At 46.6% G+C, this 12,837-nt stretch overlaps 1 protein-coding gene across 3 annotated transcripts in view; it reads right to left on the reverse strand.

The window, feature by feature from the left end:
- The window catches only part of tec (tec protein tyrosine kinase), a 422,823-nt gene that overhangs the window by 52,705 nt on the left and 357,281 nt on the right, over positions 1–12,837 (reverse strand). For all 3 annotated transcript variants that reach the window (XM_085969866.1, XM_085969857.1, XM_085969875.1), the window contains exons 11-12: positions 7,097–7,230; positions 3,159–3,233 (exon numbers count right to left, since the gene is read on the reverse strand). In XM_085969866.1, coding sequence (XP_085825992.1) covers positions 3,159–3,233; positions 7,097–7,230 — 209 coding nt within the window. The remainder of the gene's footprint in view (positions 1–3,158; positions 3,234–7,096; positions 7,231–12,837) is intronic.

Genomic DNA, 12,837 nt, shown 5'->3' on the forward strand with positions numbered 1-12,837 from the left:
CCCCGAACACCAGCCGGTTGTATTGATAGAGACCTTTATGAGTGTTGATCGTGAGGTATTGTTTCGAGGCTTCTTCTACCTCCATTTGCAAGTACGCCTGGACTAGATCAATTTTGGTGAAGCGTTTACCTCCAGATAGCGAGGCGAAAATATCCTCAATTCGTGGAAGTGGATATTGTACCGTGTGAAGGACTGGGTTCACTGTCACCTTAAAATCCCCACAGATGCGGACCTTCTTTGGTTCCCCAGGCGTATTACTCAACGACCTCTTCATTACAGGAACGATGGGTGTAGCCCACTCGCTCCAGTCTACTTTGGACAGTACTCCTGAACGTTCCAACCCTTCCAGCTCTGCTTCGACGGCTGGTCTGATCGCATAAGGCACTGGTCTGACCTTAAGAAACTTTGGGCTTGCATTTTCCTCTATTTTAATCATTGCTGTTATGCCTTTTAGTGTTCCGAGTCCCTCCTGGAACACTTCTTTAGCATTTTTGACATTCGTCCAGGCGTGACTTCGTCATCCTTTTTGGCCTCAACCTTCAGTGCCTGTATGGGATGCCAATCTAATTGTATCTTCCGGATCCATTCACGTCCTAGTAGTGGTGGTCCCCCATCTGGCAATACATATAAGTCCATTTTAGGTATTTCCTGGCCTTTGTATATCACTTTCAGCCTTATTTTTCCTTTGGGGTAGACTTTTTGCCCCGTGTATGTCTTCAAGACAATCTCTGTAGCTTTCAAGGGTATATGTGAAAATAGCCGCTTGTAGTCCCTTTGATTTATGACTGTTAGGGCTGATCCTGTGTCCAATTCCATTTTCACTTGGACTCCGTCTATCTTGAGTGTAACCCAGATAGTCTGGTGATCCTCCATTTTGGTTACCTTATGTAGTTTCAGACAACCCAGCTCCTTGCTTCCAGAGTCTGTATCACTTTTCAGTTCGTCTGAACTACTGTCCATCACCTTATGTACCTTTTTGTACTTCTCCTGTGGAGATTTCTTGCTGTTGGTTTTCTTCCCAGACCTGCAGACTCTTGCTATGTGTCCTGCTTTCCCACACTGTCTGCATACTTGGTCCTTGAACCAACAATCTTTCTGGTCTTGTGTTGTTCTGCCGCAGCGATAACACTTCCCTGTTCCATAGGACATTTCATTGGTGCCATATTCTTGCGGTCTCCGTTGTATCTCTGCAGCGCCCCCCTGCGGCTGCTTCGTGTGATACTGCCATGCTGAAAGCCTTGTCCAGCGTAAGATCCTTTTCTGATAGAAGCCGTTTCTGGGTTCCTTCACTTTGAAGCCCACACACAAACTTGTCCCTTAACGTATCTGCAAGTCCCACTCCAAACTGGCAGTGTTTCGATAGCTTGCTCAGTTCCGTTAAGTACTCAGCATTGCTTTCGTCTTTATGTTGGTTCCTTTTATGGAACTTAAATCTTTCTGCTATCAGCAGCGGTGTGGGGTTTAAGTGGTCCTGTAGGATTTCTACTAGGCTTTCGAAATTCTTATTCACGGGCTTCTCTGGGGTTATTAGGTTTCGCAGTAACCCATAAGTTTTTGCACCCATGGAATTTAACAAAACCAGTGCTTTCCTAGCATCTGGCACTTCATTCGCCCTGCAGTACACCTCAATACGTTCCACATATGTCACCCAATCTTCGACTTCATTGTCGAACATAGAGATACTGCCACTCTTCTGCATCCCTGGGTGTGATTTAACTGTCAAAAATGGCATCTCCCGCGCTCTCCCTTCTTCTCCGCTGGCACAAAATGGCGTCTCCCGCGCTTTCCTTTCTTCCCGCGCTCGCCCTTCTTCTCCGCTGCGGCTTCTAAAAATGGCGTCTCCCGCGCTGTTCCTTCTTCTCTGCGGCTCAATGGCGTCTCCCGCGCTCTCCCTTCTTCTCCCCGCGGACACTGTTCAGCCCTTGAGCCCTGGCTGTGCTCTGCACGTTTTTTTTTTTTCTGTGCACCTTTCCCGTTTCCGCCGCTCGGTCCTGAACCCGGCTGCTGCTTTACCCTCTCTCTCTCCGTTTTGTTTTTCCTCGACGCCGCTCGGTTTTCAACCCCCGGCTGCGACCTGTGCGCTTCACCCTCTCTTAACCCGTCGACACTGCTCGGCTTTTTCTCTGCCGTCGGTCGGCTCCAGCCGCCGCTGTCCGGGAAGGGTCTGCACTGTACCTGTTGTTAGTCTGTTGCTGATCGTCGTGGCTGGGGAACCAAGCCCGGCTCTCCACAGCCTCCCCTGCGATGTTCACTCTCTGCCGGACGACTGGGCGGTTGCTCGTGGTCGACGCCCGTGCTTCTGGCCTCGACTTTCTTCCACCGCCCTCCCGGAGCGAATCCTCGAAGGGAAATGCAGAGTTGCAGGTAGATTCGAATCGACACTCGTCGCCACTGTTAGATCCGTGATTCTGAGAGTATGCTGTTTTTCAATAACCACACGGATGCTGTAACTTAACAATCAACAGGTGTTTACTGGAGTAGGGTAGTCTCAAGACTGGGGGTACAGAGGCATACTCAAGGCTTATATACAGGTGTGGTCACTGCCGGTACTACAGTATACAGGAGCTGTAAAAGTCGTTCTCTCTTAAAGATACATACACTACAATAACCTCTGCCCCTATCTTTTTTTTCCATTTTCTTTTTCTCTCTCTCACACGGCAGCTGTCGATCATTCAGCCAGTGCCATTTACACTTCATCTAGAGTCATCTTATGTTTCTTAACTTGTCCCATTACCATCTCCTTTTGCCTTGCACCATCATCTCTTTTGTCACTTAATCTCTCCTGCCTTCCATCCTATCACAGACCTTCCCTTTTGTTCTTTCCTCCCCTCCCCCCTTTCCCTGCCCCTACACTTGCTTAAAAACCAGTTACATCTGCAGCTTTTTCCAGTTCTGACGAAGGGTCATCGACCTGAAACGTTAACTCTGTTTCTCTCTCCACAGATGCTGCCTGACCTGCTCTAGAAAATAGACTGGGTTCTGTTTGCATTCCTTTTGATTGAATTGGGTCAGATGATCTGCAAATACTTAACTAAAAGCTTCAATTGACAGAAAAAATTAATACAGCATTAATTATATGTTAGTCACTGAGAACACTTAACAAATTTTTAAAAATCCAGCAGCTTCTCGGCTACTGCAAAGTTAGGCATGTACATTACCATAGCTAAAGCCAGCAGTTGTAGGTGCAGATCGTCCTTTACGGCCTACTGGATATCGCAGTCGTGTGACAAGACCTAAGACAATACCTCATGATGTTAATCAAGGCATTACTTCAACATATGTGTATATACTTTTATTCAGTGTCCTGCAATTAGTGTTAGGACCCCAATATACATGCTTAAGGTTCCCAACACCTTTCTTAGGCAATGTTGATTTTTCATCCAAAAAACATGCACAACAATGTTCAATTTGTCCCCCTCTATGCCGTTAATGTCTTTTCTACAATGGGACACCCAATACTGCTCACAGTACTTTAACTCTGTTTTGTATACGTTTATCACTTCCTAGCACTTGTATTCTATGCGACTAGTTATAAAACTCAAAATGCTAATTGCCTTTTTATGGCTATATATCTACTGCAGTTGCACTTCCTGGGAATTATGTATTTGCGCTCATAGGTGTTGCTGTTCCCCAACACCCTTAGGCATCTTTCCATTGAGTGTGTACTCCCAGCACCTTTCCATTGAGTGTGTACTCCCAGCACCTTTCCATTGAGTGTGTACTCCCAGCGCCTTTCCATTGAGTGTGTACTCCCAGCGCCTTTCCATTGAGTGTGTACTCCCAGTGCCTTTCCATTGAGTGTGTACTCCCAGCGCCTTTCCATTGAGTGTGTACTCCCAGCGCCTTTCCATTGAGTGTGTACTCCCAGCGCCTTTCCATTGAGTGTGTACTCCCAGCGCCTTTCCATTGAGTGTGTACTCCCAGCGCCTTTCTATTGAGTGTGTACTCCCTGTGCCTTTCCATTGAGTGTGTACTCCCAGCGCCTTTCCATTGAGTGTGTACTCCCAGCGCCTTTCCATTGAATGTGTACTCCCAGTGCCTTTCCATTGAGTGTGTACTCCCAGTGCCTTTCCATTGAGTGTGCACTCCCAGTGCCTTTCCATTGAGTGTGCACTCCCAGTGCCTTTCCATTGAGTGTGTACTCCCAGTGCCTTTCCATTGAGTGTGTACTCCCAGCGCCTTTCCATTGAGTGTGTACTCCCAGCGCCTTTCCATTGAGTGTGTACTCCCTGTGCCTTTCCATTGAGTGTATACTCCCAGCGCCTTTCCATTGAGTGTGTACTCCCAGTGACTTTCCATTGAGTGTGTACTCCCAGCGCCTTTCCATTGAGTGTGTACTCCCAGTGCCTTTCCATTGAGTGTGTACTCCCAGTGCCTTTCCATTGAATGTATACTCCCAGTGCCTTTCCATTGAGTGTGTACTCCCAGTGCCTTTCCATTGAGTGTGTACTCCCAGCGCCTTTCCATTGAGTGTGTACTCCCTGTGCCTTTCCATTGAGTGTGTACTCCCTGTGCCTTTCCATTGAGTGTGTACTCCCAGTGCCTTTCCATTGAATGTATACTCCCAGCGCCTTTCCATTGTGTGTGTACTCCCAGTGCCTTTCCATTGAGTGTGTACTCCCAGCGCCTTTCCATTGAATGTGTACTCCCAGTGCCTTTCCATTGAGTGTGCACTCCCAGTGCCTTTCCATTGAGTGTGTACTCCCAGTGCCTTTCCATTGAGTGTGTACTCCCTGTGCCTTTCCATTGAGTGTGTACTCCCTGTGCCTTTCCATTGAGTGTGTACTCCCAGTGCCTTTCCATTGAGTGTGTACTCCCAGCGCCTTTCCATTGAGTGTGTACTCCCAGCGCCTTTCCACTGAGTGTGTACTCCCAGTGCCTTTCCATTGAGTGTGTACTCCCAGTGCCTTTCCATTGAGTGTGTACTCCCTGTGCCTTTCCATTGAGTGTGTACTCCCAGTGCCTTTCCATTGAGTGTGTACTCCCAGCGCCTTTCCATTGAGTGTGTACTCCCAGCATCTTTCCGCTGAGTGTGTACTCCCAGCGCCTTTCCACTGAGTGTGTACTCCCAGTGCCTTTCCATTGAGTGTGTACTCCCTGTGCCTTTCCATTGAGTGTGTACTCCCAGCATCTTTCCACTGAGTGTGTACTCCCAGTGCCTTTCCATTGAGTGTGTACTCCCAGCGCCTTTCCATTGAGTGTGTATTCCCAGCATCTTTCCACTGAGTGTGTACTCCCAGTGCCTTTCCATTGAGTGTGTACTCCCAGTGCCTTTCCATTGAGTGTATACTCCCAGCGCCTTTCCATTGAGTGTGTACTCCCAGTGCCTTTCCATTGAATGTGTACTCCCAGCGCCTTTCCATTGAGTGTGTACTCCCAGTGCCTTTCCATTGAGTGTATACTCCCAGCGCCTTTCCATTGAGTGTGTACTCCCAGTGCCTTTCCATTGAATGTGTACTCCCAGCGCCTTTCCATTGAGTGTATATTCCCAGCGCCTTTCCATTGACCGTATATTTCTATTCCTTGTTTTGTCTCCCAAAATGCATTACATCACACTTCCCTGCGTTAAAATTTCATTTGTTATCTGTCTGGCCATTCTGCCAACATGTCTTCATTCTTCTAAAGTCTTTCACAGCCTTCTTTGCTCTTTGACAAACGTCCTACTTTTGTGTCTTCAGCTAATTTCAATATCTCAACACTCAAGTACAAATCATCTATAACATCAAGAGCAAAAGTGGATCCAGAACTGACTCCCTATGATACACCACTTCCAATCTTTTTCCAATCTGAGGAACACCCATTAACCCTTTGTTTCCAATCAACTAGTTTTCTATACATGTTATTACATTTTACCTCATCCATATGCCTGAATTTTGTAATGCATCTCCTGTGAGACACCTTATGAAAATCTATATATGTTACATCTACTACATTCTCTTTATCTACATTCACTTTAAAGAAAAACTCTTAAATTTGTCAAACATAACTTGCCTTTGGTAAATCTGTACTGGCTGCCCTTCATTATTCCATACATCTCTAAATACTCACTGATTTGATCTGACATTTTGGATTCTGTTTGCTAACATTAGATTAACTGATCTATAGTTACATGATTCATCCTTCTCATCCTTCCTGAACAAAGGTGTTGCATTGTCTACCTCCAGTCCCATGGCATTATTTGCATATCTACGGATTGAAAAATTGTGGTCATAGCCTAAGCTAGCTCCTCTCTGACTTCTTTCAACAGTTTAGGTGCATGTCATCAGGGCCCTACTCTCATCAGTTATATGTTTCGCTTTATTTCCCAGAATTAAATCAAGCAGTGCTTCTTTTCTCACTGGACTAGATACATACTGAGCTAAGAAGCAGTCCCGAATGCATTCTAAAAACTGTTCCCCACTTTGACCACATTTATTACCTTCATCCCAGTCTATCTTGGGATAGTTAAACTTACCAAAAATTATTGCAAATTTCTCTGAACTGTCTACAAATCTCCACCATTATTGTATCTTCACTGTTTGGTGGCTAGTGATGCAGACTGAAAATTATATGATTTTCTTTCTACTTCTTAACTCTATCCAGATGGATTCTAATGCCACCCCCTAGAACATTGATAGGTTCTGGTGTTGTGATAAGATACTTGATTAATGCTACCGCTCCCACCCCACCTTTTTTCCTCTATGTACATCTCCTGAAAATGTTATAACCAGGAATATTAATTTGCCAGGCCTGTCCGTACCAATGGCATCTTTCTGTATATCATGCCCCTCCATTTAGTTATTAATGCTACTAACTCTCAATTTTGTTTGAAGGCTTTGTTCCATCGCATACATACCACTCAATCCTACCTCCAATTTTTTGGCAATCTTACTTTTTTTTAAATTCTTCCTCCTTTTGATCTGTTCTATATTACTTTCCTGTTCATCTCTTTTGCTTTCCTGTACCCTTCCCTTTTTCTTTCCTTTCTGCTTTCTCATTTTCCCCCTCCCTCTGTCATATTAGTTTAAACTCTACCACAGCACTAATTACTAGATACCAATTAAATAATGATAAACATGTTAAATCATCACCAACAAGATTTGTTTTATTTCAATACCTGCTGCATTGTGCCGATGATACTCAATTAATTCAGGAATGTTGTCAAATAAATGTTTTTCTGCCAGATAGTACTGGCTATGAGATCTCTGGGTCAGCTTTATATGGTAATGTCGAGTTGATGCACTGCCATCTCTGGAAAAAAAAGAAACATATTGCTGAAGTTTAGCAATTATACTTTTCCACTGTTGTTCAACAAACCTGGGGGACATTGGCTTATACCTTGTACAGGCAACCCACTAGATAGCAGTGGAAACCTGCTAGGTTCATCCTATGGAAGGTTAAAGTATTAAAATTTAAAGACCCTCTCCAACTGTTCTGCTTTAGCAACTATATCATACCCCTCCAATTAGTAATTAATGCTACTAAATCTCAACTTTGAAATGCTTTGTGCCGTCACATGCATACCACTCAATCCTGTTAGATGCGTGATTCTGAGAGTATGATGTTTTTCAATAACCACACGGATGTTGTAACTTAACAATCAACAGGTATTTACTGGAGTAGGGTAGTCTCAAGACTGGGGTACAGAGGCATGCTCAAGGCTTATATACAGGTGTGGTCACTGCCGGTACTACAGTATACAGGAGCTGTAAAAGTAGTTCTCTCTTAAAGGTACATACACTACAAATCCTGCCTCCAATTCTTTTGTCAATTTTACTCTTTTTAATTCCTCTTAAGACAGACTGGGATGAAGGTTATGCATGTGATCAAAATGGGGAACACTGTTCTGATCATAGAATGATACAACATAAAAGGAGGCCATTCGGCCCATCATGCCTGTACTGGCTCTTTAGTAGAGCTATCCAATTAATCCCACTCCCCTGCACTTTCCCCATTGCCGTGTAATTTTTTCCCTTCAAGTATTTATCCAATTCTCTTTTGAATGTTACTATTGAATCTGCTTCCACCACCCTTTTAGCCAGTGCATTCCAGATCACAACAACTTGCTGTTTAAAAAAAAAAGTTTCCTCATGTCACCTCTGGTTCTTTTGGCAATTATCTTAAATCTGTGTCCTCTGGTTACTGACCCTTCTGCCACTGGAAACAGTTTCTCCTTATTTACTATCAAAACCGTTCATAATTCTGAATACCTCTATCAAATCTCCTTTTAACCTTCTCTACTCTAAGGAGAACAGCCCCAGCTTCTCCAGACTCTCCATATAACTGAAGTCCATCATCACTGGTACCATTCTAGTAAATTTCTTCTGCATCCTCTCCAAGGACTCAACATCCTTCCTAAATTGTGGTGCCCAGAATTGAACCCAACACTCCAGCTGAGGCCGTGTTTTATAAAGGTTGAGCATAACTTCCTTGCTCTTGTACAGGTAGACTACCTTTTATCCGAACTTCCGAAAACCGAAACCCTCTAAAAACCGAAGGTTTTTTCGTTCAGCGTAAATCGTGCGCACGACATGACCGGAGTGGCGCACGACTTACGTTGAGCAGAGGGTCAGCGTAAGTCGTGCGCACGACCCCGACCCTCGCCGACGACCCCCCGCGGACCCCCCCACGGACCCCCGCCGACCCCGACCCCCGCGGACCCCCCCGCCGACCCCGACTCCCGCCGACCCCCGCCGACCCCGACTCCCGCCGACCCCCCCGCGGACCCCCGCCGACCCCGACCCCCGCCGACCCCCACCGCCGACCCCCACCGACCCTGACCCCTGCCGACCCACCCCCGACAAATTTCCCAGTCTTATAAAATACCTTCTGAAATCCAAAATTTTCCGAAAACCGAAACACGGCTGGTCCCGAGGTTTTCGGATAAAGGATAGTCTACCTGTATTCTATTCCTCTATTAATAAAGCCGAGGATCCCATATGCTTTTTTAACAACCTTCTCAACTTGTTCTGCCACCTTCAAAGATTTGTGTACATATACCTCCAGGTCTCTCTGTTCCTGCGCCCCCTTTAAAATTGTACCATTTCATTCATATTGGTTCTTCTCATTCTTCCTACCAAAATGCATAACTTCATACTTAAAGTATTTACAGCACAGAAACGGGCTAATTGGCCCAACTGGTCTATGCCGGTGCTTATGCTCCACACGAGCGTCGTCCTCAGCCTTCTTCAGCTAACCCCATCAACATAGCCTTCTATCCCTTTCTCCCTTGTGTTTAACTCGCTTCCCCTTAAATGCATCTATGCTATTCGCCCCAACTACTCAATGTGATAGTGAGTTCCACATTCTAACCATTCGCAGGGTAAAAAAGTTTCTCCTGAATTCCCTATTGGATTTATTAGTGACTATCTTATATTTATGGCCCCTACTTCTGGTCTCGCCCACAAATGGAAACATCTTCTCTACGTCTACCCTATCAACATTTTCATAATCTTGAAGACCTCCATCAGGTCACCCCTCACTCTTCCCTTTTCTAGAGAAAAGAGCCCCAGCCTGTTCAATCTTTCCTAATGGGTATAACCTCTCAGCTCTGGTATCATTCTAGTAAATATTTTTTCCACCTCCTCCAGTGCCTCTTTATCCTTTTTATAATAGAGACCAGAACTGTTCACAGTTCTCCAAGTGTGATCCAAACAAGGTACTATACAAATTTAACATAACTTCTCTGCTTTTCAATTCTATCCCTTGATAAATGAACTTCAGTGCTTTGTTTGATATTTTTATGGCCTTATTAACCTGTGTCACTACTTTTAGTGACTTGCATATCTGTACCCCAGATCCCTCTGTTCCTCTACCCCATGCAGATACTTATTTTCCAAGGAGTATGTGGCATCCTTGTTACCAAAATGTACTACCTCATACTTATCTATATTAAAGTTCATTTGTCAATTACACACCCATTCTGCAAGTTTATTAATATCTTCCTGTATTTTATCACAATCCTCCTCTGTATAAGAACTTAAGAAATAGGAGCAGGAGTAGGCCATTTGGCCCTTCGAGCCTGCTCCGCCATTCAGTAAGATCATGACTGATCATCTACCACATCTCCACTTTCCTGAACTATCCCCATATCCCTTGATTACCTTAATATTCAAAAATCTATCGATCTCTGTCTTGAATATACTCAACAACTGAGCCTCCACAGCCCTCAGATTCACCATCCTCTGAGTGAAGAAATTTCTCTTCATTTTAGTCTTAAATGGTTGACCCCTTACCCTGAGACTATGTCCCCGAGTTCTAGACACTCCAGCCAGGGGAAACAACCTTTCAGCATCTACCCTGTCAATCCCCCTCAGAATCTTACACGTTTCAATGAGATCACCCCTCATTCTTCTAAACTCCAGAGAGTATAGGCTCAATCTACTCAATCTTTCCTCATAGGACAACCCTCTCATCCCAGGATTAACTACACCCTCCAATGTGATGTCATCTGTGTTAAATTTCATCTGCCATGTATCTGTCCATTTTACCAGTCTGTCTATGTCCTCCTGAAGTTTGTTACTTTCAGCCTCATTGTTTACTACTGTTCCGAGTTTCGTATCATCTGCAAACTTTGAAATTATGCCTTGTTTTCCCAAGTCCAGGTCATTACAGGTTGACTATCCCTTATCCGAAAACCTTGGGACCAGCTGTGTTTCGGTTTTCGGAAATTTTCGGATTTCAGAAGGTATTATTTCAGACTGGGAAACTCTGAACATTAAATTAATTTGGTGATGCGCTATCAATTACTCATAAAAGACTGAGAGTTAAGAGAGTAACTAAAGGCTTTTATTAACAAAAGAATGAAGGTCTGCCTCGAGTGGTCGACCGGTCCAGAAATACAAAGGGCTGGGGAGCAGTCACCTTTATACTAGGACTTGTGGGAGGAGTCAGCCGAGGCATGTCCAGGCATGTACACAGTGGAATACAAACAGTGGTTTACCACATTCACCCCTTGTTTAAAATTGAGTCCGGCGGGGTGAAGTGTATTAAAAGTTAGTGTATTGGAGTCTCTCCGGAGGTCTTGTCTGCCGCTGTGATTGGCGTGGCGACGGCAGGGGTAGTGGAGCTTCCGGCGTCGAGTCCTGCGTAGGCTGTGGCACAGGCGTGTCGTCCTCGTAGATGTCGAGCGGGTCGCGGGGCCCAGGCCTGCCGTCTGCTGGGGCTGGATATCGGATCGTGGGGGGGGGGGGTGGTAGTGAGTAGTGGGTTACTGCGGCCCCCGAGGGTGCAAGGTCTCTTATGGAGACTGTGTCCTCCCGCCCGTCCGGGTATGCAATGTAAGCATACTGGGGGTTGGCGTGGAGGAGGTCGACCCTCTCGACCAGGGGGTCCGTTTTATGGGTCCTCACGTGTCTTCTCAGTAGGACCGGCCCTGGGGACGTCAGCCATGGCGGTAGCGATGTCCCCGATGTGGACTTCCTTGGGAAGACAAACATTTTCTCATGAGGGGTGGCGTTAGTGGCAGTGACCGAATAGAGTGGAGCGCATCGGGGAGCACATCCTGCCAGCGGGAGGTTGGAAGGCCCCTAGACTTTAAGGCTAGCAGGGCGGCCTTCCAAACTGTCGCATTTTCTCTTTCCACCTGTCCGTTCCCCCGGGGGTTGTAACTGGTGGTCCTGCTTGTGGCAATACCCCTAGTTAGCAGGTACTGACGGAGTTCGTCGCTCATAAACGATGAGCCCCGGTCGCTATGGATATAGCTGGGGAAACCGAACAGGGTGAAGAGGTTGTTCAGACATTTAATGACCGTGGCACTGGTCATGTCCGGGCAGGGGAAGGCGAACGGGAAACGGGAGTATTCATCAATAATATTGAGGAAGTACACATTGCGGTCGGAGGAGGGGAGAGGCCCTTTAAAATCGACGCTCAGGCGCTCGAAGGGGCGAGTGGCTTTTATCAGGTGGGCCCTGTCTGGTCTATAAAAGTGCGGTTTGCACTCAGCGCAGACTTGGCAGTTCCTGGTCATGGTCCTGACCTCCTCAATAGAGTAAGGCAGGTTGCGGGCCTTGATGAAGTGGAAGAACCTGGTGACCCCCGGGTGGCAGAGGTCATTGTGGAGGGCCCGCAGTCTATCGATCTGCGCGCTGGCGCAGGTGCCACGCGATAGCGCATCCGGGGGTTCATTGAGCTTCCCGGGCCGGTACAAGATCTCATAATTGTAGGTGGAAAGTTCGATTCTCCACCTCAAGATCTTGTCATTTTTGATTTTGCCCCTCTGCTTGTTGTTAAACATGAAAGCAACTGAACGCTGGTCAGTGAGCAGGGTAAATCGTTTTCCGGCCAGGTAGTGCCTCCAATGACGCACAGCCTCCACAATCGCCTGGGCCTCCTTCTCAACAGCGGAGTGTCTGGTCTCCGGGCCTTGGAGGGTTCGTGAAAAGAAGGCCACGGGTCTCCCCGCCTGATTGAGGGTAGCGGCCAGGGCAAAGTCGGACGCGTCGCTTTCCACCTGGAAGGGGATGGATTCGTCCACTGCGTGCATGGTGGCTTTGGCAATGTCCTCCTTGATACGGTGGAAGGCTAAGCGGGCCTCTGCCGTCAAGGGAAAAGAGGTGGACTTGATCAGCGGACGGGCCTTGTCCGCATAGTAGGGGACCCACTGGGCGTAATAGGAGAAAAACCCTAGGCACCTCTTCAGGGCCTTGAGGCAGTGGGGCAGTGGGAGTTCCATAAGGGGACGCATCCGGTCGGGGTCGGGGCCGATGACTCCGTGTTCCACAACACAGCCAAGGATGGCGAGGCAGTTTGTGCGGAATATGCACTTCTCCTTGTTATATGTCAGGTTCAGGAGTTGGGCGGTGCGGAGGAATTTTTCGAGGTTTGCGTCATGGTCCTGCAAGTCACGGCCGCAGATGG

This window comes from Somniosus microcephalus, chromosome 2 (genome assembly GCF_052327205.1).
Source record: "Somniosus microcephalus isolate GS21.2 chromosome 2, FLI_Smic_1.0, whole genome shotgun sequence".
NCBI classification, from domain to species: domain Eukaryota; kingdom Metazoa; phylum Chordata; class Chondrichthyes; order Squaliformes; family Somniosidae; genus Somniosus; species Somniosus microcephalus.